Source organism: Mus musculus, chromosome 11 (assembly GCF_000001635.26).
Source record: "Mus musculus strain C57BL/6J chromosome 11, GRCm38.p6 C57BL/6J".
NCBI classification, from domain to species: domain Eukaryota; kingdom Metazoa; phylum Chordata; class Mammalia; order Rodentia; family Muridae; genus Mus; species Mus musculus.
Genome location: NC_000077.6, coordinates 73,492,392 through 73,518,364, shown reverse-complemented (window position 1 = coordinate 73,518,364; position 25,973 = coordinate 73,492,392). Strand labels below are relative to the sequence as shown.

The following is a 25,973-nucleotide window of genomic DNA, read 5'->3' as shown; positions in this document are numbered from 1 at the left end:
TGCATAGCAACTAGAATTTGTCCTGTTAAAGTGGGAGCCAGTCAAGCAGAAGCCTTGATTGTTACCTAAACAAGGAATGAGTGTGCATCCTTCCATGCTTTGATTATACTATTTTTGCTATTTCTTTCTTCTTTTGTTGTTGCTGCTGCTGCTGTGGTTATATAAATTCTACATTCCCATAAGTGTAGGAAGGAGAGATTGGTGATTATAATTTGTTTCCATTAGAGATCCCTGAGGTAAATTGTTCCTAGAAAAGTCCTAGGTGTTTACTATGACTTTAATGAGTTATACAGGATCTAGCCTTCTCTAAGATGCAGAGCACCTCATGTGCAGTGATGGCAGCAGAAGAATGTGAGTAGGGATGATGCAGATAAGTGCTAAGAACAGAAGCATGTTCCTTTGTCTGCAAATAAAATTAAGGTGAGCAGGATCAACCAGAAACTTTGACTCAGCCTCAGCAGAGCTGAGCCATTTAGGAAAAAAAGCTGCTGTCTTTTCAGTTCACACCAAATTTCCAGGGTTATGCAAGACAGCATTTAAGGGACACACAATTCAGACTCAAACCTGAATTGCTTTCTTTATTCTATGGGAGACTAGAGAAGTAGCAAAATGTGGAATCCTTTGAGAAACAACAAAGCTTTGAGCTTCTGATATCTGTCACACAGGCAATGGAAAGAAGATGATTAGTTAAGAGTGGAACAGAAATCTGTATGTTACAGGAACTTGGATGCCTGAGTTTAAAATACTAATCTAAGACATTGGAGAATGTGGGATGTTTGTGGACTTTATATGAAACTATGATGATAAAGTTTAAGCAAATTCTTCAAAAACATCAATATACAAAAAATAAATAAATAAAGCAACTTACAAATGAACAAACAACAGTCACCCAGGATGAGCAGGTAGCAGGAAAGAAAGGCATTAGTCAATTTTGTATCTTATTTTAAAAAAAAAAAGACATAGAACTGTCTTCTAGGAAGAGAAATAGAACCTTTTGAAAGAAAAGTTGAAAATATTGACAGTAATGATTGTAGATATTAGAAGTTTTGAATATATGATGACTGCAAAATCCACTGTGGTAGAATATATATTCTAGATACATGTTCATTTTTATCTTGAATTTTAAGGGACATGGATATTTTCTAATTAGGATAGTGGAGACAAAGAATGATAATGAACAACAAAACTGTCATCTCCCAGTTCATCCTCCTGGGCCTGCCCATACCCCAAGAGTACCAGCACCTGTACTATGCCCTGTTCCTGGCCATGTACCTCACCACCGTCCTGGGGAACCTCATCATCATTATCCTCATAATACTGGACTCCCATCTCCACACACCCATGTACTTGTTTCTCAGCAACTTGTCCTTCTCTGATCTCTGCTTTTCCTCTGTCACAATGCCCAAGTTGCTACAGAACATGCAGAGCCAGGACACGTCCATCTCCTATGCTGGCTGTCTGACACAAATGTACTTTTTATTGGTTTTTGGAGACCTGGAGAGCATCCTTCTTTTGGTCATGGCTTATGACCGGTATGTGGCTGTCTGCTTCCCCCTTCATTACATGAGCATCATGAGCCCCACACTCTGTGTGTGTCTGCTAGTGTTATCCTGGGTATTTACTGTGCTGTATTCTATGTTGCACACTCTACTCTTGTCTAGATTGTCATTCTGTGAGGATAACTTGATCCACCACTTTTTCTGTGACATATCTGCCCTGCTCAAGTTGGCTTGCTCTGACATTCATATTAATGAATTAATGATATTTATCATGGGAGGGCTTGTTAGCATCATCCCATTCTTACTCATTGTTGTGTCCTATATACAAATTGTCTACTCCATTCTAAAGATTTCATCTGCTCATGTTTTACACAAGATCTTCTCCACCTGTGGGTCCCACCTGTCTGTAGTCTCACTGTTCTATGGGACAATTTTTGCTCTCTACTTATGTCCATCAGCTAATAACTCTACTGTGAAGGAGATTTCCATGGCCATGATGTGCACAGTGGTGACTCCCATGCTGAACCCTTTCATCTACAGCCTGAGGAATAGAGATATGAGAGATGCCCTTTTTGGAGTCCTTGGCAAGAAGAAAATCTCTTTATGATACCAGTGTGGTTTTTTTAATTAAATTTAACTAGTAAATATATTGATACTATTATAACAAAATGTACCTCTCCAATGAGACCCACATTCAAGAACATACTACTTAAGAATTCTATTTGCAAGCAGGAGTTTTGCAAAGTGGTTCAGTTAGAGAAGGGCCCCTGAGTGACTCAGTATTGCCACCCTCTGCTTTGCACGTGTGATCTAGACAATCATTAGGTAACAGTCACTGTTTTATCATCAGATCTCCACTCCTAACCTTGTTATACCAAGATTTTGTGATGTTAGACAACTTTCTGTGTTGACTGCAATATACTTTTTAAATATGCTAATGTTCAGTAAACTTTTTCTCCTTTTTGGGTTTTGTTTTGTTTTGTTTTGTTTTGTTTTTTGGTTTGGTTGGTTTTTGTTTGTTTGTTTGGTTGGTTGGTTTTTGGTTTTTCAAGACAGGGTTTCTGTGTAGCCCTGGCTGTCCTGGAACTCACTCTGTAGACCAGACTTAGAAATCCGCCTGCCTCAGCCTCCCAAGTGCTAGGATTAAAGGTGTGCACCACCACTGCCCAGCTCTCTTTACTTTTTTATTTATTCTTCTCTTATACAATATATCCTAAGTGCATCCTTCCTTCCTTCGACTCTTTCTAGATTCCCCACAACGTCCCCACTCACTCAGATCCACTGGACATCTTGTTCCCTTCAGGAAAGAGCAGCATCTCATGGGTACAAACCAAACAGAGCATAACAAGATGCAATAAAACTAGACACAATCCCTCATATCAAGACTAGAGGAGGCAACTCAGGAGGAAGAAAAGGGTCCCAAGGGCAGACAGAAGAGTCAAAGATATCCCCATTCCCATAGGAGTCCCATAGAAACCTAAGCTAAACCACAGCATGTATGCAGAGGGCCTAATGCAGACAGACCCATGCAGGCTCTGTGATTTCTGCTTCAGTTTCTGGAAATCCTTATATCCATGCTTAGTTGTTTCTGCGTGCTGTGTTCTCATGGTGTCTTCTACCTTTCTGTCTCCTATAATCTTTCCTCCCCATGTTCTCAAGGGTTCCCTGAACTCCTCCTAATCTACATCTGCTCCCATCAGCTGCCAGAGAAAGTCTCTCTGATGATGATTGGGCTAGGTCCCAATCTACCAGTATAGCAGAATACCATTAGGAATAATTTCATTGACTTTATTTTGGTCATTTATATTTGAATCTACCCTGGGTCTCTGAGTTATACAGCTTTCAGTTCCTGGCCATCCAGGGAGTGTCAGTAATAAACTTCCACTCAGTTTATTCCACCTAGTTTGGCTAGGGGCTAAAATTATACCAGTCATTAGTTTGCCACTCCTCTAACCTCTGAGCCACGTTGCCTCAGCACATCTTGTAGGCAAGACTGGTGTAGGGTTTGTGGCTCAGTTGGTGTCCCAGTACCACCACTAGGACCCTTGCCTGGTTACAGAAAATGGCTGGCTAAAGCTCCATGCCCTCCATTGTAGGGGCCAGCACTAGTAGTGAATGGGTTCTAGAAAGGATGAAGGGAGAAGGTAAGGGGAGGGATGAGTCAGTCACCAAGACTAGGATGCTTTGCAACTTCTGACTGACTGGCAATCAGAAATTTTCTTTATTCATATAGATTCAAAACCATTTATGATTTCAAGGGGTACAATCCTGGACATACGTACTTTTCTAGTATGCCCAGGGTGACAGATCAAGCCTAAGATAATAAAGATTATTTTTATCATCAACCCCATGTCCTTATTCCTAAAATTCTACAAATTGTTTTAGCTTAAGCAATCAAGCAAGCATGTAACAGCCTGTTCTCAGGCTGGCAGCACTTTGCAGTTTCAGGATGTTTAGAATGAGAATAGATAAAATCTGAGTCAATCCAGGAAAATTGTCCTACATTAAGATACATTACTATCTTTTAATGGTCAATCATATTACTTACAGATTTGCCTAAGCCTAATAATTCAGGCTTAGGAATCATTGCAGCTGTTACTTAAAATTTTACAAGCTTGTTCAATAAAGGAATAGTTTTGTTTCTATATTAATTAACATTACAACAACTTGGTGTAAATCAATCTTTCCAAGAATGACAAACCCTAATACTTCTTCTTACATTCTTTTATACTACTCATACATGTTATTATATTATCTTATTCTTTCTAGCTTTTGTTGCAGAGTTCTATCTTGAGGCTTAGTATGTATGGCTTAGATAACCTATGATCTTGTAGGTTATAATTCTAAGAAATTATAAATATACTATAAAAAAAAGAGTCCTCTGCTCTGATCTGTTGTCACTTCTTCTGCCCTGCTGAATCTTCTCAGCCTCCTCTGAGTTTAAACTATTCTAATTATTTTGTTTCATTAATTTGCTTAGGGGCAGATAACACCCTCCAAGGCACAGAGAAGACTCTCAAGTAGGTTCAACTATGATTACTTCCTTCAGAGTAGGTGGTAGTACATTTAGGACTTTCTCAGGGGAATACAGAATTGATGTTGTCAGAGAAAACATGGGTAAATCACTATGCTAATAGTCCCCCAAGAGTACAACATGGAGACTCAAACTGATAAAAAAAAAATTTTTTAAAGGCATCAAGTCAATGATCACAGCATGTGGCTCAGCTTTGCTGGTACCTTATCAAAACAGCTGGGCTGGCTTCATGACTTACACTGTTCCCCTAGGAAATGGTTGTGCCATTCCATTACTAGGAGTCCTCACTAGATCACCCTGACTCCAGCTAGTTTCTATTGCAGTAGGTTTCAATGTCATCCCCTAATTGCCCCCACTATTCTAGTTGTCTTTCCACTTACTACTCTCTCCCAACATCTCTCACTCACCTACCTGATACCTTCTGTTTCCATCTCTATCCACACACAGCCCATCTGAAAAATCTATTCTACTAAGGGCTGAAAATCAACCAAATGGAAACAAAAAGAACTATACAAAGAATCAATAAAACCGGGAGCTGGTTCTTTGATAAAATCAACAAGAGAGATAAACCCTTAGCCAGACTAACCAGACGGCACAGAGAAAGTATCCAAATTTTACAAAATCAGAAATGAAAAGGGAGACATAACAAAAAAAAAACTGAGGAAATTAAAAAAAATCATCATATCCTACTACAAAAGCCTATATTCAACAAAACTGGAAAATCTGCAATGAAACAAACAATTTTCTTAACAGATACCAAATACCAAAGTTAAATCAGGATCAGATAGACCATCTAAACAGTCCCATAACCCCTAAAGAAATAGAAGCAGTCATTAAAAATCATTCAACCAAAAAAAAAAAATAAAACCCAGGATCAGATGGGCTTTTAGTGCAGAATTCTATCAGACCTTCAAAGAAGACCTAATACCAATACTCTTCAAACTATTCCACAAAATAGAAACAGAAGGAACACTACCCAAGTCATTATTTGAAGCCACAGTTATGCTCAGTATTCTCCCTTAGAGATGGAATGGATTCTGTCTAATCAGTAACTTTTCACAATTTCCTTTCTTTTTTTTTCCAGAAACAATGGTAACTCAATCTCTTGGAGCAACAACTAAAACTTAATCTTGTAATCTTGTAAGCCTTATTAAAATCTGATTCCTCTAGTGGTGAATTCTTGCAGAACTGCTATGATGCCGGCAAAGCCTAACAGCTACATCTTGCCCCTCTGCTGTCCCTGTTCCAAAAAAGGACCTAACTCTCTCCTGCTACTTCTCTTCCTCCCTCCAAACCGGAAGTCCTGCCTACTCACCCAATGATTGGCTCCTTTATTCATTAGGTGATTGGTTCACAAGAACAGCACCAGGCCCATCCACAACACTGCCCCTTTTCTTTTCTAATAAAAAACAAAACCTTTCTCTCAAATATAAACAGAGTGCAACTATTACCATTTTGTAATCTATGAAGTATAAGATAGACCTAATACCCAGTCCATCATTTATGTCATTAAGATAGAACATTGTCATCTATCCTAAATTAAAAGAGTTATGATTCTACCTTGACTTATGTCTTGACTTTAGATTGTATGTCATCTGAAAATCATCCTCTCAAATCTATTCTCTCAAAGTAAATAGCCTGGGTTGGCTATGAGACTATAAGTAGTTTTTCAACCCTGAAAGAAATCCAAGAATGACCAACATTAACTCAAAATATATAGAAAGCCTAACACCACCTCCAGAATTGAGACAAATTGTAGAGATAGCTGCCTACCTATACAGCCCCAGTAAGTCAGGAAGATGGAGCATGTCTTCAGCCTTCTGGCCCAGGATCATCTGATAGACCTTATAGATACAGAAATATTAAGGAATAGCCTATTCTGTCTCAACACAACTAAGTTGTCCTAACCTGTAAATTGTGTCCTTTCAAAAACGGTACAGGTCTGCAGAAAGATAGGCAAATTTCTGCCCATTGGAGACCTAGCCACAAATGTACAGCCTCACCTGGGGGTAAGAGGCTCGGTTGCTTCTTTGAATCCATGAATAGGAAGCTGTTAAGGGCAGATATGTCTCTATAACAAGTGAATAAATAACATTAACTGTCACAATCTGTGGATATCTGGTGTTTTTGAAAACCAACCATCTATATAAAGTAATCTGGACTGTTCTCTGTTAATTACTCTCAGTTATTTCTAATTAAAATCTCTGAAAACACCCTAATAATAAACTCAGAGCCATGAATTAGGTATTTGACCCTTAACTCACAGACTTAGTCATCTCAGGTCAGTTTATAATAACAGTTCCAGAAGGACTAGGTTTAAGTCCTGTACTTTTAAATATTTTCTATCAATAGAAGAAATTTATACCAATGAAAACCTTGATTTTGCATCAAAATAAATTCTGTACCAAATGATAAACTATGAAAATAAAAAAATAAAAATTAAAAATTAAATTAAATTTAAAAAACTATGACTTCAACTTAGTAACCATTAAAAAGATTTCTACAAAATAAGATTATGGCTATGCAATAAATTCTAGCTATTCCTCCATGTTCCAATTATGACCATTTCTACATTCCCTAGAAAGACAACCTACAATAACCCCCTCCAGCTCCAAAGCCCAGGGAACTGGGGCGACGACGCTTCAAAATTTCTTCAAGCTAAATATGGGTGTTGAGACATTTTTAAGACAGGGGGTAGGGAAAATAGAGTTGGTTGGCCTTAAGAAAGCCACACCAATGATTGATTTAGTCTCTGATGTCTGTGTCTTTACTGGATCCGGCTGAAAGTTCAAGACATCTGGAGTTCAAGCAGAGACTCTCCAAGGCAGTATATTCTGTAATATACAAATCTCAAAACAGCTTTTTAGTATTATCAAAATAACCTTTTTGTTTGATTCTCTGGAATCTAGTTCTTTAGGAGGGTCTCCCTCTATCAAATCTGATCTATATAACTCTGGAAGGTATAAATACCTTAATAGCCTTTTCTAAAAACACAAAGACAAAACCTTTTTTCCAAATCAGCATATCCTTGAGCCAGTCATCAGAAACTATTTATTTACACCTCTCTCCCAGAGGAATAATATAACCACAAAACTCAAAATCACACCCATTTTGAAAATCAAAACAATCTAAAACAAATGAAGTAAACTAAGATACTGTATGTGCCTATACTAGGACTTTCCTATCTTGCCAAGCAGTAAAAGAAACTCAAGATTCCTGAAGAGCCCACGTTAGCAGAATATGAACTTCTTGTGACTGGTTAAACAATCTATACCATCTTTCTGTTTGGTTCTCTGCCCAGAGCCACAGACATATTTGATTAATACCTGCATAATATTTGTCTGTTGAACTCTCTATCTGGAGCCACAGACATAGATAATTTATAACTGCTCAAAGCAGGCAATGATTATTGCTGCACTCTCTACTCTGGAGTCAGTGAATAATATTCCCTATCCTAGTTTGAATTAAAGCAATCTAAAACAAATGAAGTAAACTAAAATACTGTACATGTCTATACTTGAGCCTTTCCTATGTTACCAAGAAAATATAATGCCCAGTATTCCCATGGAGCCCACTTTAGACAGAATGTGAGTATCCTGTGAGGCAAGTAAAGCAATTTTATACCATCTTATAGTTTGGTTCTCTGCCTAGAGCAGCCAACTTGTTATTCCATCTATCTGTTCGACTCTCTTCCTAGAGCCATAGACTTTATTTTAATAATACCTGTTCGCTACCCTCTCTACTTGAAGTTAGTGACTAATTTTCCCTATCCTAGTTCTGAACTACAGGCAAAATTCCCCAAGTTATTCAGACAAAATCTGTATATAAATCTATACTAAAAGCAAATAATCCCAATTTTATAAATTTACAGTTCAATCTCTGCCCCAAGAAGTAGGCAACTTCCATTCTACAGCTCTGTGACTCAGAGCAGCCTTCATTCCCCCACAGCAGGGGGCCTCAGAGTCTGCCAGCAGTTTCTTTGTTTCAATAACTGTGCTTGTGTCCATGTGAGTCTCAGTGCTACCCAGCTACTCAAGGGGGGGGGGGGGGGAAGGAAGGAAGGAAGGAAGGAAGGAAGGAAGGAAGGAGAGGAGAGGAGAGGAGAGGAGAGGAGAGGAGAGGAGAGGAGAGGAGAGGAGAGGAGAGGAGAGGAGAGGAGAGGAGAGGAGAGGAGAGGAGAGGAGAGGAGAGGAGAGGAGAGGAGAGGAGAGGAGAGAAGAGAAGAGAAGAGAAGAGAAGAGAAGAGAAGAGAAGAGAAGAGAAGAGAAGAGAAGAGAAGAGAAGAGAAGAGAAGAGAAGAGAAGAGAAGAAGAAAAAAGAAAACTCTAACTCAGGCTAATAATCTTACATTTCTAGTGAATTCTTGCCCAACACGTTGGTTTGCCACCTGTTGCGGGAAATTAAAAAAACTAATGTAGAACCTTCATGCGTCCATGCTTGTGCCTCTGCCCCTGCGGCTTAGCCTGCCATGTACTGGTGAGCAGTGGCCAGCCTGTTTTTATCTCATGGAGACTGACTCAGAACTCCACAATCTCTCCACCCAGCTCTCTAGTTTCCTACTGGCAGTTGCTACCACGCCAACCCCAAGCTTCAAATGCCCATGGCCTCTGTGGTGCACATCTGGCAAACCCACACTTTGCCACTGTACCTTTTTCTCTTGAACCATGATGAGCCGCTGAGTGAAGGAAAACACAACAGAAACTCAGTTCAGGAACAATGGTAAATCAATCTTTGAGTGCAACAACTAAAACCTAGTCTCGTAAACCTTATTAAAGTCTGATTCCTCTAGTGGTAAATCCTTGGGGATCTGCAATGATACTGGGAAACTCTAGCAGCTACATCTTACCCTTCTGAGGTCCCCATTCCCACAATTTTCTTTCATAGAGGACTTCATAAGAGTTTTTTTCTACTTTTAGAAAACTTTTTTCTATCATGTTTAATGTTCCAAATAGATTTTAAAAACTGGTTGAAGCAGAGCAGTGGTGGCACATGCCTGTAATCCCAGCACTTGGGAGGCACAGGCAGGTGGATTTCTGAGTTCGAGGCCAGCCTGGTCTACAGAGTAAGTTCCAGAAGAGCCAGGACTGCACAGAGAAACCCTGTCTCGAAAAAAAAAAACTAATTGAGTGCATATTACTTTTAGCTTCAGAATATATCATGTATATTTAAGAGGCATTAAACTATTATAAATTATTTTGATGAGTTAAAATATGTCAATACTGAGTTGTGTATTTTAAAATAAAATTTATTAGTTTAATAAAAAGTAAAAGTAAAATTTTTTTAAAATTAAAAAAAAAAGAATCTATAGCAGGAATCCTTGTACTGACCCTGATCTTAGGAGAAAGCATTTGATTTTCACCAGTAAGCACAGTATGAGTTAGGAATGTTTTATGCATGTTTATCTTTACTTCAGAAATTTCCTTCTTACTCCTAGTTTTCTTCAGTATCTTCAATAAAGTTCAGTATTTGCCTTAAAATATTTAATGTTAGTAAAAATTACCTATGTATTTTATTCAAATATTGATTTTTATCTTTCTATTTAGATTTTATATTTTTAATTAACACCCATAGAAATTCAATTATAATAGTAAACAGAATGAGCTACATTTAAATTTGTAGATCATAATGTTCTGCAGAAAAAAATTGAAGTTTCATTAATAAGAGGAGGTCTATACAGATATTTGAAATCTCTTCTAACGATTTTTAAATAAAACAAAGATTAAAACTTGGTACATAAAGCCTATTTGAATGACAGAGTTGGCATTACACTGACATTATAAGGTCTCATAAGAGTATAGTGTATTCATATGAATGAATATTGCCATTCACACAAATATCTAGAAAACCATAGTGTAAATATTTGTAGAAGGTTAAGAAGATTTGAAGTTCAGAGAAGGGAGGCTCCCAGGAGTCAAGGCAGATAACCTTAGATGAGATGCCTAACAGTGGGGACATGGAACCTGAAGAGGCCACTTCTTGAAGCCAGGTAGGACTCCCAGTAGAGGTATAAAGACACCAACCCCCCCCCCCCCCCGATACACACTCACATACAAAACCTTCATCCCAAAATTTGTTCTATCTAAAGGAAATGCAGGAATGGAACAAAGACGAAAGAAAGGCCAACCAATAACAGGCCCAACTCAAAACCCATTCCCTGAGCAATCACCAATACCTGAAATTATTAATGATACTCTGCTATGCTTACAGACAGGAGCCTAGCATAACTGTCCTCTGGGAGGCTCTACCCAGCAAGAAGACTGAAGCAGATGCAGATATCTACAGCCAAACATTAGACAGAAGTCAGGGATATTTATGGAAGAGTAAGGGTAAGGATTGAAGGTCCTAAAGGGGATTGGAACCCCACAGGAAGACAAACAGAATCTACAAAACTGAACCCCTGGGAGCTCTCAGAGTCTGAGTTACCAACCAAAGAATATACATAATCTGGAACAAGGCCCCAGCACATATGTAATAGACTGGCAGCTCAGATTTCTTGCCAGCCTTATCTGGCTTCAGTGGGATTGGATTACCTAATATGACAAAAACTTAGTATACCAGGGTGGGGAAATATACAGGAGTCCCACCCTCTCAGAGGAGAAGGCAATAAGGACTCTGTGAGGTAAGTACCAGTAGGGGGAGCAAAGTCTGGGATGTAAATGAATAAATGCATACACTTATTTTTTTAAAACTCTACTCTGCAGAATACCATTCAGTCTGAGAAAACTAGACCTTTGGCTTAGAAAAACATTAAGTTAGATAGTGACTATCTTTTCCAACTCACCTAGAATATTTGCAAGGTACTCTAAGCCTGAGATCTTGTGCCCTTAATAACTTACAGGTTTGTGAAGATCATAAAATGTCTCTGTGGACATAATCTATGTACTATCTCCGCTCATATCTGACATTCTATTTATCCCTAAGCCTAAGACAACCTGCTTACAGAAGAGTTCAGATCCTGAAACAACTCAGTCAGGATCTAATTAGTCAGGAACTCTCAAGGATCAATTAAGAGTCCTACAATACAGACTGATTACACGGCTAATCATATCTGGCTAAGTTTATGGGGAAGGTGGAGATGACATGAAACTCATGTAGATATGTATTTATTGGTCAACCTTCAGAATCAACTAGCCTGGGCCTATAGGGACTCACAGAGACTGAATGACCAACCAAGGCCCCCTCCACATATATAACAAATGTGAAGTTTTGTCTTCATGTGAGACCTCTAACAACTGGAGCAGAGGGTGTCTCTGACTCTGTTGCTTGCCTTTGGACCATTTTCCCCTAACTGGGATGTTGTGTTTGGGCTTAACAGGAAAAATGCACCTAGTCTTTCTCCAGCTTGATATACCAAGTAGGCATGCCCCAAATTTAACTTACACACATACATGCATAGTCACATTCACATCCACAGTAGAAATTAGTTGAAACTGAAGAATAAGTATTAAAAAGAATCAATGAAGTCAAAATCTTGTCCTGTTTATAGAGTGACAAAAAATCCATTTGCTAACCTGAAGAAAGGAGCACAAGTCGTGAGGATGGGAAATGAAAGATGAGACATATCATGCCATTTATGCCAAGAAAATTCAGAGAGTAACAGAATGCTGTGAAAACCTCCATCCCCCAAAACTGACAATCTATATCAAAGCAGTCAACTTCTTTAAACACAAAGCATTTACACTTATTTCAGTGGTTTTCAAATACTCAGCCTTTAGTCTTTACCAAAATCTAAGCTGGATTACACATAAATCCTGTCCATGACATTCTCTTCATTTTCACCTACCCACTACATATATTCAGGAGTTATCAGTGGCCATCATCAGCCTCCATTTTAGGACTCTGAGTGTTGGTCCTATTTATGTCATGGGTAATTACCGTATCTTTCTGATACAAAGGATCTGGACTCCTCTGGGATGCAGAGCCCCTTGAGTTCAGCAATGACAAGGGAACACGTGTTGCGGTAAATCTCTCCAACCCAAATATTCCCAAGCAATAAAAAATAACTCAATTAATATGAATACATGCTGTATGCCTATGTTGGGCATTGGGCTATACACAGACAGTCTGGTTTCCAGTTGAGCTGAGGTCTGAACCCCAGAATTGTGATAATTCATCTACATGACATGGTAGGCATTCCCTCATGCTCCTGGAACTCTGGCTCCTGTCTAAGTTACCACCCCCCTCAGCCCCCACAAGAGAAGCATGGCTAGCAGTCACATAGACACTGACCACATTTTGATATCACCTGAGTGCCCATTTATAAAGTTAAATATAAACTTCAAAACCAGAGTCACGGTTTTCAGAGAATGCCAGGTGAGTTGCATGTATATTAACTGCTGGAAATATTTCCATGGGAGATTCTCATCTGCTATTCGGTCAACAGTTGTGAGCTTTGCAACTGAAGAAGTGAAGTTCTTTAAGTTAGCAGCAGCAAGCTTGACACTTGACCTCTGCTTTGTAATCTCTGCTTCAAGACATCCATTGGACATAGGTCCAACTTATTCACAAAAATAATCATTGTGAGAAACTAGGTGCACTATTTCACTTATATTTCTCTTTCCTTTGTAACCAAACATAACATACAAGGGGTATACTATTAATCAAGCTACAGTAATGACCATCAGCAGGACGGAGACCCCCATAGCTAGAATCAGTGAGATTGTGTTAGTGGAAGCATTTCCCATATCTCTGTGTGTCTTTCATTTTCTTCTTCTCTTTTTCAGCTATAGGTGAAACGTAGAGACTTGTGCAACCTTAGCATTGAACTAAATGCCCATCCACTCCCCCACATTTGTGGTTCTCATTGACTTCTTTGTAGCTTGATTTAGACTAGGGTTCATTAGACAGAGTTATATAGAAAAACATAAAGGAATCATGTTAATAAAGAAATCACATAACTGGGAATTGATTAGTCCAACGGCGGTGGATTAGAGTCCTTAGGAAGAGTGGAAGTTATAGTATCAAATCTAGGGAAGTCTGGATGTGATTTTTCAGGAGACTATAATTTTTCTCTTTCTTCTCCCAACTGCTTTCATGAGGCTCATTGCATTATGAAGGGTTATAGTTACCTTACTCTAGTGTAATGCCCATAACTAATTTAAGAGTTAATAACATTGTAGAAACACACTCATAGAAATATCCAAAACTATTTTAATCAAAATTGATATCAGGACCTATACCAGTTCTGACAATAATTAACTATCACATTGAGTATTGATGTCTGAAAATGAATTTAAGTAAAGAATTAAAAGAAGATGCTCCAATATGTAATAAGAACACATGTTCCACTATGTTAATAGCAGCTGTATTTATAATAGCCAGGAGCTGGAAAGAACCCAGATATCCCTCAACAGAGGAATGGATACAGAAAATGTGGTACATTTACACAATGGAATACTATTCACCTATTAAAAACAAAGAGTTTATTAAATTCATAGACAAATGGATGGATCTGGAGGATATCATCTTGAGTGAGGTAACCCAATCACAAAAGAACACACATGATATGCTCTCACTGGTAAGTGGATATTAGCCTAGAAGCTCAGAATCCTTCTTAGAAGGGGGAACAAAATACCCATGGAAGGAGTTACAGAGACAAAGTTCAGAGCAGAGTCTGAAGGGACGGCCATACAGAGACTGCCCCACTTGAGGATCCATCCCATAAACAAACATGAAACCCCGTCACTAGGCAGATGCCAACAAGAGCCTGCTGACAGGAGCCTGATATAACTGTCTCCTGAGTGCCTTTGCCAGTACCTGGCAAATACAGAAGTGGATGCTCACAGTTATCCATTTGACAGAGCACAAGGTTCCCAATGAAGGAGCTAGAGAAAGTACCCAAGGAGCTAAAGGGGTCTAAAGCCCCATAGGAGGAACATCAATATGAACTAACCAGTACCCCCAGAAATCCTTAGAACTAAACAACCAATCAAAGAAAACACATGGTGGGACATGTGGCTCTAGCTGTATATGTAGCTGAGGATGGCCTAGTTGGTCATCAATGGGAGGAGAGGCCTTAGGTCCTGTGAAGGTTCTATGTCCTAGTATAGGGGAAGGCCAGGACTGGGAATGGGAGGGGGTTGGGTTGGAAAGCAGGGGAAGGGGGAGGGAATAGGGGTTTTTTGGAGGGGAAACTAGAAAAGGGGATAACATTTGAAATGTAAATAAAGAAAAAAAGAACACTGCTTCTTATTTGTTTGTGTTTATGGTACTTAATGAGATTTTCATCCTACACCACTATCAATGGAATCATATGGATTGAAGTATAAAAATCTGAGTGGTTATTAAAAAGAGCAAAGCATTTTACCCACTTTAACATTTTCCATAAATACAATTAGATTTGTGAATTTAACCACAGTTTATCAAATTTTCATGTCAAAGGTCAAAATTAGCCAGCATGTATTCTGGGGTTATAGAAGAAGAGTAACTATGGTTTGCAGAGACAAGCATTCAGGCATGTGCTCTAGGACAAAGCCACCCACCAAGTGACAGAGTAGTGAAGTGGCATTTAGTTTTTAGAAAGTTAACTGACTCGTATTCATATGAAAAGTAGTAATGATACCCAGTGACTCTTGGTATATTTATGATGATTAAATAAGCTTATGCCTATACCAATGCTTGATGGATAAGCAGTTAACACTAATTGCTAATGATATACATATGTAAATATTTCTTTCCAGCTATGGAAGCATTCTCTTTTTTAGGTTGCTTCAGAACTGTTGTCATTTGCTTAAGTCCAGACAAGATTTTTCAAGATCTACATTTGTTGAGATTTGTTTTCCATGCAGTGTTGCCAGATGTTGCCTATGCCTTGGACTACTCGCTGCCCGACCCTACCTGCCCTTGAAGATTGGATGTGAGGTGGTACAGAGTCATCAACACAGACTCTGGGGGCAGGTGAGAAATGCTGCAGAAAGCTCATCTGAACACTGATGCAAGCTCCTTTAATATCCTCCACTCTCGGACTATTGGTCCCAAGAAAGCATCTCTTCTAAACAACAGTTCACGATTGGCTGACATTGTCTACATCAGCCATCCTTGGTCTCTTAGGCAGTCCTCAATTATTTCCTCCTGCAGGAGATACTTTTGCACACACATACTAGCAACCCTGTGTTTACAGAGAGGCCCCTCCCCCCATTCCTGCTACATAATAGTATGAACCTGCAGGATAAAAAATTTATTTTAAGTTCCAACACTGAAAATCCAAATTTCTACTGAAGAGAAGTAAATGTAGACAATACAGGGAGTGGACATTGTTAAATCTGAGAAAAGGAAATGTAGAGATGGAAAAGCTTTATTGGTGGAACATAATATCTAGATGCTCACTTCTTCCTTAACCCACCCCCACTTCTTTCATCATTATGGATGCCCCCTCATTTCAACAGTGTTCTCTCAGCACTAGACATTCACCACCATCTCACACACCCTATTATCATGGTTCTCCACTACAGAGCCATAGCAACAAGCATGGCAACTTCTCTTGGGAAGCACTCAAGTATCTTGTTTGGAGGTTGGTGATGTATCTTAGCACATTTGATGCCCTAACCAAGTGTGTGTTGGACTCCTGAAGGCCATTGCCTTTATCAAAGCCTGCACTCTGATTGTTATGTTACTGACAGCAGCAGATATCACAGCTATTCCTGCATGTGTAATATATAATCTGACCTCCATCTGAGCTACAGGAAGAAACTGTGTGACCAGGAGCATTATTACTATTTTATTCAATGTCCTGAGAGGACAAGAGGGAAAGTCTATGACATTGTTTCTGATTTCAAACGTTTATAAACATTCAGAGATACAGGAAGGTATGATAATGAAAGCCAAAATAAATACTTAAAGGAAAAGGATGAGTTTGTAAAAAGTATATTAAAAACTTAAAGTTTAAATGTCTTTATTTTAATTCTATAAATATATAATAAATAAAAGTCCTTATTATACATTTAAAATGAGCAACTATTAGGATTCAGTGTGGCTTTCTGCCTTAAATTTGAAAGAATCTAAAACTATTATTTATTGTTGAGAATTTCTCAAGTGAAAATGAGATATGGTCATACTCAATCCCCCAATTTCTGATTCAACTCTCCCTATGTCCCACCATCAACTTCCTCACAACTTCATGTCTTGTTTTTTTTCTGCTTTTTGATAAATCAATAAGTTCAGTTAGTGTAGATGTGTGAGCTAAACTGTTCTAACATAATCAAGCAAGTGATGATCAGAACTAGAGAAAGTAAATTTCATTTAAAAACCAAATATTGTAGAAGTACTAACATGGTGCTAACAAAATGTAAAGTCTTACAAATTGCATCTTTTGATGAAAAAATTAGAGATGGGAAGAGAGAAAAAGAGAGAGAGAGAAGGAGGAGGAGGAGGAAGAGGAAGAGGAAGAGGAAGAGGAAGAGGAAGAGGAAGAAGAAGAAGAAGAAGAAGAAGAAGAAGAAGAAGAAGAAGAAGAAGAAGAAGAAGAAGAAGAAGAAGAAGAAGAAGAAGAAACAGAGAGAGAGTTGATCATGAATTTTAAAAAGAATTAGAGGAGACATGGGAGGAGTTAGACAGAGACGTGGAAATAATATAAATACAATACTGATGCATAAAATTCTATACAAAATCAAGGGAAAGCAAACATGTAAACAGTGAAGTCAAAGGCATTCATTGATAACAAAAATTTTAAAACTGAAAAGAGAAATTACAAAAAGATACAAATAGAAGAAAAGGCCTTGCAATATTAATTAAAAGAATTAGTAGTGTGAAAATGGATGCCTCACTGATAGATTCAATGCAATTCCTGCAAAATCTGCTAACACTACTCACTGAAAAAAAAATAATCATATGGAAGCAGAGATGTTGGATAACCGAGTAAATCAGAAACTCCTTCAAAATAATAATAAAAATGCTATTGGAGATATTATCATACCTGATTTCCTGTTATATTTCAGAGTGATAGGAGCATTAACAGCCTAATGAAACAGAAAAAAGATCCAAATATAAACTCCCGAGCCACGTAATGAACTACATAATATTTTACAAGGATTCCAAAGATGCTCACTGGAAAGAGAAGAGACTCTCTCATTCTCTCTCTCCTTCCCTCCCTCTCCCCATCCCTCCCTCTCTCTCTCCCCTTCCCTCCCTCTCCCCATTCCTACCTCTACCTCTCCTTCCCTCCCTCTCCCCCTTCCTCTTCTTCCCTCCCTCTCCCCACATCTCTCCCCTTTCCTCCCTCTCCCTCTCCCTATCTCCCTCCCCAGCCACCCTCATCTCTGAGCTGGAGGTTCTGAGAAACTGAATATCTATGTGTGAAAGAATGAAACTAGCTCCCATTCCCCAATTTGCAAAATTGGTTCCAAATGGATCCAAGATTCAAGTGATAGTCCTGAAACTGAAAGTGTTCCATAAGAGGAAAGAACAATGGATACAGTTCCAGAGATGGGATCAAGACCATCCAAAGTGACTCTAGTTGTACAGTAAATAATGACAATTAAAAATCATGAAAAAAAAAAAACTTCAGTGCAACAAAACAGAAAGTGGCCTGAGTGAAAATACAGCCTTCAGAGTGTGAGGAAATCTTTGGCAGATGCACACCTGACAGAAGATTAATATCCAGAATACACATACAACTCAAAAATAAGAAGAATGGGAAAACAACAAAACAAATAAAAATGGACAAAAGACTACATGGTTCTCAGAAGAAGATATGCAAATGACCAATATATACTTGTTCAAGTACTCAACATCCCTCATCACCATGGTTAATCAAAATGAAAATTACCTTGAGATTGCATTTCATGCAATTAAGAACAGACGTCATCAAAAAACCAAGCATTAGCAAAAATCGGCAAGAAGGTTTATTGAATATTAACAATATCTGTACAATGACACATTGTATAGTAGTTAAAAAATATTGGCACATAGAACTAAGTAGACATATCTTGAAATTAAGTTTAAATAATGAAGCCAATAATTTATATTTAAGTAAAAAAATCAAGAATAGAAAAATCATTAAAAACATAAATTAGAGTGTAATTGCCTGCGGATGGTTGATGGTAAGAGTGTGTGTGAGAGGGCTCTGACCTCCAGAGCAGGTGAGGGAGCAATCTTGTGTCCCAGGTCCCTCAGAGACAGTCTGCACAGGTGAAAACTCAGACTGCGGAGGGTGAGCGAGCAGACTGCAGAAGCGAGACAGCTTCTGGGACAGGCAGAAGCAACACAGCTTCTGAGACAGACCCTGTTTCAGGCTCCAGACATTCAGGCACCTTCCCCTCCAGAGGAGAGGTGGCTGCCTGGGAGGGCTCTGTGATGGTTTGTATATCTTTGGACCAGGGAAGGTGTGGCCTTGTTGGAATAGGTGTGACCTGGTTGGAATGGGTGTGTCACTGTGGGTGTGGGTATAAGATCCTCACCCTAGTTGCCTGGAAGTCAGTCTTCTACTAGCAGCCTTTGGATGAAGACATAGAACTCTCAGCTCCTCCTGCGCCATGCTTGCCTGGATACTGCCATGCTCCCACATTGATGATAATGGACTGAACCTCTGAACCTGTAAGCCAGCCCCAATTAAATGTTGTTTTTTATAAGACTTGCCTTGGTCATGGTGTCTGTTCACAGCAGTAAAACCCTAACTAAGACAGAAGTTGGTACTGGGAGTGGGGTATTGCTGTGATAGGCCTGACCATGCTTTTATTTGAAAGAATGTGGATTTGGGGACTTTGGATTTGGAACTCAGTGGAATGCTTTAAATGGGGCTTAATGGGTCATCCTAGTAGGAATGTGGAAGACTTTGTTGCTGGGAGTAATTTGAACTCTGTTGACCTGGCCCAAGATATTTCAAAGGAGAAGAATTTCAGTATGTGGCATAAAGACTGTTTTTGTGGTATTTTGGTGAAGAATGTGGCTACTTTTTACCCTTTGGACTTTTAACGTTGTTACGACTGCTATAGACTATGAGGACTTTAAAAGTTGGACTAAATGCATTTTGCATTATGCTATGTTTAAGTATGGCCCCCATAGACTCATGTTTTTTAACAAGTCTATGGGGACCAGGGAGTGGAATGTGATGGTTTGTATATCCTTGGACCAGGGAGTGGCACCATCTGAAGGTGTGGCCTTGTTGGAATAGGTGTGACCTGGTTGGAATGGGTGTGTCACTGTGGGTGTGGGTATAAGATCCTCACCCTAGTTGCCTGGAAGTCAGTCTTCCACTAGCAGCCTTTGGATGATGACATAGAACTCTCAGCTCCTCCTGCGCCATGCCTGCCTGGATACTGCCATGCTCCCATATTGATGATAATGGACTGAACTTCTGAACCTGTAAGCCAGCCCCAATTAAATGTTGTTTTTTATAAGACTTGCCTTGGTCTTGGTGTCTGTTCACAGCAGTAAAACCCTAACTAAGACAGGCTCTGACTGCCAGACGAGGTGAGGGAGCCATCTTGTGTCCCGGGTTCCTCAGAGACCAGTCTGTGCAGGTGAGCACACAGAGTGCAAAGGAAACACATCTTCTGGAACAGACCCTGTTTCGAGCCTTCATCTTCAGTCAGGAGGCAGGTCTGAACGCTAGACCTCTGTGCACCTTCCCTGCAAGAGGAGAGCTTGCCTGCAGAGAGTACTCTGAGCACTGAGACTCAGGGGTGGGGGACTGGACTCCCAAGACTACAAGCAGAGGATAACAGAATCACAGGAGGAACAAGCTCCAGCCAGAGACAACTATAACAAATAACACCAGAGATTACCAGATGGTGAAAGGAAAACGTAAGAAACTAACAGAAACCAAGACCACTCACCATCATCAGAACCCAGCATTCCCACCTTAGCCAGTCCTGGATACCCCAACACACCCGAAGAGCAAGATTCAGATTTAAAATCATATCTCATTATGCTGGTAGAGGACTTTAGGAAGGGCATTAATAACTCACTTAAATAAATACAGGAGAACACTGCTAAACAGGTAGAAGTCCTTAAGAGGAAACACAAAAATCCCTTAAAGAACTACAGGAAAACACAACCAAGGAGGCAATGGAATTGAACAAAACCATCCAAGACCTAAAAAGGGAAGTAGGAACAATAAAGAAAATGCAAAGGGAGACAACTCTGGAGGTAGAAAACCTGGGAAAGAAATCAGGAACCATAGATGCAAGCATCAGCAACAGAATACAAGAGATGGAAGAGAGAATCTCAGGTGCAGAAGATTTCATAGAGAACATGGGTACAAGAATCAAAGAAAATGCAAAATGCAAAAAAGATCCTAACTCAAAACATCCAGGAAATCCAGGACACAATGAGAAGACCAAGCCTACAGATAATAAGAGTAGATAAGAATGAAGATTTTCAACTTAAAGGGCCAGCAAATATCTTTAACAAAATTATAGAAGAAAACTTCCCAGACCTAAAGAAATAGATGCCCATGAACATACAAGAAGCCTACAGAACTACATATGACTGGACCAGAAAAGAAATTACTCCAGACACATAATAATCAGAACAACAAATGCACTAAATAAAGATAGAATATTAAAAGCAGTAGGGAAAAAGTTCAAGTAACATGTAAAGGTAGCACCAGACTACACACCAGAGACTATGAAAGCCAGAAGATCCTGGACATATGTTATGCAGACCCTAAGAGACCATAAATGCCAGCCCAGGGTACTATACCCAGCAAAACTCTCAATAACCATGGATGGAGAAACCAAAGTATTCCATGATAAAACCAAATTCACACAATATCTTTCCATGAATCCAGCCCTTCAAAGAATAATAAAGGGAAAACACCAACACAAGGACAGAAACTATACTCAAGAAAAGCAAGAAAGTAATCCTTCAACAAACCTAAAAAAAAGACAGTTGCAAGAACAGAATCCCAACTTTAACAACAAAAATAACAGAATGCAACAATTACTGTTCTTTAATTTCTCTTAACATCGATGGACTCAATTCCCCAATAAAAAGACATAGATTAATAGACTGGCTACACAAACAAGACCCAACATTTTGTTGCTTACAGGAAACCCACCTCAGGGAAAAAGACAGACGCTATCTCAGAGTGAAAGACTGGAAAACAATTTTCCAAGTAAATGGTCCAAAGAAACAAGCTGGAGTAGCCATTCTAATATCGAATAAAAATTACTTCCAACCCAAAATTATAAAAAAAGACAAGGAGGGGCAATTCATATTCATCAAAGGTAGTATCTACCAAGATGAACTCTCAATTCTGAATATCTATTCTCCAAATGCAATGGTAGCCACATTCATTAAAGAAACTTTAGTGAAGCTTAAAGCACACATTGCACCTCACACGATAATAGTGGGAGACTTCAACACACCACTTTCACCAATGGACAGATCCTGGAAACAGAAACTAAACAGAGACACGTAGACACTAACAGAAGTTATGAAACAAATGGATTTAATAGATATGTACAGAACATTTTATCCTAAAACAAAAGGATATACCTTCTTCTCAGCACCTCATGGTACCTTTTCTAAAATTGACCATATAATCAGTCACAAAACAAGCGTCAACAGATTACAAAAATATCGAAATTTTCACATGCATCCTATTAGATCACCACGGATTAAGGCTGATCTTCAATAACAGCATAAATAATAGAAAGACAACATTCACATAGAAAGTGAACAACACTCTACTCAATGATTCCTTGGTCAAGGTTGAAATAAAGAAAGAAATTAAAGACATTTTAGAGTTTAATGAAAATGAAACCACAACATATCCAAACTTATGGGACACAATGAAGAGGAAAACTCATAGCTCAGAGGGCTGCCAAAAAGAAACTAGACATAGCATTCACTAGCTTCCTGACAACACACCCAGAAACTCTAGAACTAAAGGAAGCAAATTCAGCCAAAAGGAGTAGAGGCAGGAAATAATCAAACTCAAGACTGAAATCAACCAAGTGGAAACAAAAAGAACTATACAAAGAATCAACCAAACCAGGAGCTGGTTCTTTGAGAAAATCAGTAAGATAGATAAACCAATAGCCAGACTAATTAGAGGGCACAGGGACAATATCCTAATTAACAAAATCAGAAATGAAAAAGGAGACATAACAAAAGAACCTTAGGAAATCCAAAACATCATCAAATTCTACTACAAAAGGCTATACTCAACAAAACTGGAAAACCTGGACGAAATGGACAACTTCCTAGACAGATACCAGGTACAGAAGCAAAATCAGGATCAGATTAATGATCTAAACAGTCCCATTCCCCCTAAAGAAATAGAAAAAGTCATCAAAAGTCTCCCAACCAAAAAATGCCCAGGACGAGATAGGTTTAGTGCAATGTTCTATCAGACCTTCAAAGAAAACCTAATTCTAACTCTCCTCAAACTATTCCACAAAATAGAAACAGAAGGTACCCTACCCAATTCATTCTATGAAGCCACAATTACTCTGATACCTAAACCACACAAAGATACAAAAAGGAAAGAGAACTTCAGACCAATTTCCCTTATGAATATCGATGCAAAAATCCTCAATAAAATCCTTGCAACCCAAATCCAAGAACACATCAAAACGATCATCCATCATGACCAAGTAAGCTTCATCCCAGGGATGCAGGGATGGTTTAATATATGGAAATCCGTCAATGTAATCCACTATATAAACAAACTCAAAGACAAAAACCACATGATCATCTCATTAGACGCTGAAAAAGCATTTGCCAAAAATCCAACACTCTTTCATGATAAAAGTCATGGAAAGATTAGGAATTCAAGGCCCATATCTAAATATAATAAAAGCAATATACAGCAAACCAGTAGCCAACATCAAACTAAATGGAGAGAAACTCGAAGCAATCCCACTACAATCAGGGACTAGACAAGGCTGCCCACTTTCTCCCTACCTATTCAATATAGTACTTGAACTCCTAGCCATAACAATTCGACAACAAAAGGAGATCAAGGGGATACAAATTGGAAAGGAAGAAGTCAAAATGTAACTATTTGCAGATGATATGATAGTATATAAAAGTGACCCTAAAAATTCCACCAGAGAACTCATAAACCTGATAAACAGCTTCAGTGCAGTAGCTGGATATAAAATTAACTCAAACTAATCAAAGGCCTTTCTCTACACAAAGGATATACTTGCTGAGAAAGAAATTAGGGAAACCACACCCTTCACAATACTCACAAATAATGTAAAATACTTCGGTGTGACTCTAACTAAGGAAGTGAAAGATCTATATGATAAGAACTTCAAGTCTCTGAAGAAAGAAATCAAAGAAGATCTCAGAAGATCAAAAGATCTCCCATTCTCATGGATAGGCAGGATCAATATAGTGAAAATGGCTATCTTGCCAAAAGCAATCTACAGATTCAATGCAATCCCCATCAAAATCCCAACTCAATTCTTCACTGAGTTAGAAAGGGCAATATGCAAATTCATCGGGAATAACAAAAAACCTAGGATAGCAAAAACTATTCTCAACAATAAAAGAACCTCTGGGAGAATCACCACGCCTGACCTCAAGCTGTACTACAGAGTAACTGTAATTAAAAAAAAAAAAACTGCATGGTACTGGTACAGCAACAGAAAGGTAGATCAATGGAATAGAATTGAAGACCCAGAAATTAATCCACACACCTATGGTCACTTGACCTTTGACAAGGGAGCCAAAACCATCCAGTGGAAAAAAGACAGCATTTTCAGCAAATGGTGCTGGCACAACTAGCAGTTATCATGTAGAAGAATGTGAATTGATTCATTCTTATCTCCTTGTACAAAGCGCAAGTCTAAGTGGATCAAAGAACGCCACATAAAACCAGAGACACTGAAATTTATAGAGGAGAAATTGGGGGAAAGCCTCGAAGATCTAGCAATGGCTTGGCTGTAAGATTAAGAATTGACAAATGGGACCTCATAAAATTGCAAAGCTTCTGTAAGGAAAAAGACACTGTCAATAAGACAAAAAGACCACCAACAGATTGGGAAAGGATCTTTACCAAACCTAAGTCAGATAGGGGAATAATATCCAATATATACAAAGAGCTCAAGAAGCTGAACTTCAGAAATTCAAATAACCCCATTAAAAACTGGGGCACAGAGCTAAACAAAGAATTCTCAACTTAGGAATACCAAAATGCTAAGAAGCACATGAAAAAAATGTTCAACATCTGTAATCATCAGGGAAATGCAAATCAAAACATCCTTGAGATTCCACCTCACACCAGTCATAATCAGCCACCAAACACAGACACTATTGCATATGCCAGCAAGATTTCACTGAACCGACCCTGATATAGCTGTCTCGTGTGAGGCTATGCCAGGGCCTGGCAAATACAGAAGTGGATGCTCACAGTCAGCTATTGGATAGAACACAGGGCCCCCAGCAGAGGAGCTAGAGAAAGTACCCAAGGAACTGAAGGGGTCTGCAACCCAATAGGTGGAACAACAATATGAACTAACCAGTACCCCCAGAGCTCATGTCTCTAGCTGCATATGTAGCAGAAGATTGCCTAGTCGACCATCATTGAGAAGAGAGGCTCCTTGGTCTTGCAAACTTTATATGCCCCAGTACAGGGGAATGCCAGTGCCAATCAGCGTGGATGGGAGGGTGGGTAGAGGAGCAGGGTGTGGGGAGGGTACAGGAAACTTTTGGGATAGCATTTGAAATGTAAACAAAGAAAATATCTTTTTAAAAAAAGAGTGAGTGTGTGTGAGCTGGCACAGAATTCTCTGGGGAATTATGTGTTCCAAAATAGATTATACACTGCTTGAGTGACACTGAAATATTAGGCCTAAATATTAATTTAGTTATACTTATGTAAGTGAACATCACAGTTCATAAGGACGATTGAGTTGGACCTTGAGTCCAACATAGAAATACTTTTGCTTCTCATGTCAATAGAGATCCATCTCTTCTTGAAACATTTGAAATCACTTGATTAGTAAGTAAAATGTGATAGTTCTATATAACCAGACATGGAATCACTGTGTCTAAAATCCTGGGTGCATCCTTAGATCCCATTTACTATTTCTACACACAAATACAAAAGTTAATCATCTTTAAGAACCCAATAAAAATTCAATCAATAAGGATCAAGATTCCTTGGGATTGAATGTTTGTATTTCATTATTTTTGTACAGAAATTCATCTGACCAATAAATAAATAAAACAATTTCCAGTTTTGGAAATTATCCTGAAGAAAGGAATTATAAATGCTACCTATGACTGCATGATAAATGGAGAACTCATTGAACACGGCATTATGAAATAACATCACATATATGGCAGGTGATTGGATAGTGGTGGTAGTGGGTACAATTAACACTTTCACAGAGAGTTAAGAAGGCAAAATGAGGGAACAGGTGAGAGCATATGGACTACTTTTCTATTCCATTGAGGAAGCCTTAAACATGTCATCTGCTTACCATATTCCTGCCCTTTTCAAATATTGGCACAGGTAGAACGTTGGATGATGAAGCTTACAT

The 25,973-nt window shown here is 38.8% G+C and overlaps 1 protein-coding gene across 1 annotated transcript; it reads left to right on the top strand.

The window, feature by feature from the left end:
* Positions 1-1,167: 1,167 nt before the first annotated feature.
* Olfr382 (olfactory receptor 382) lies at positions 1,168-2,106 on the top strand. The gene has a single exon (NM_146443.1). It carries the CDS (start codon positions 1,168-1,170, stop codon positions 2,104-2,106), a length of 939 nt encoding a protein of 312 aa, NP_666654.1.
* Positions 2,107-25,973: the final 23,867 nt, after the last annotated feature.

Coding starts and splice junctions, on each gene's coding strand:
- Olfr382 (NM_146443.1), top strand. CDS start 1,168: ATGATAATGAACAACAAAACTGTCATCTCCCAGTTCATCCTCCTGGGC.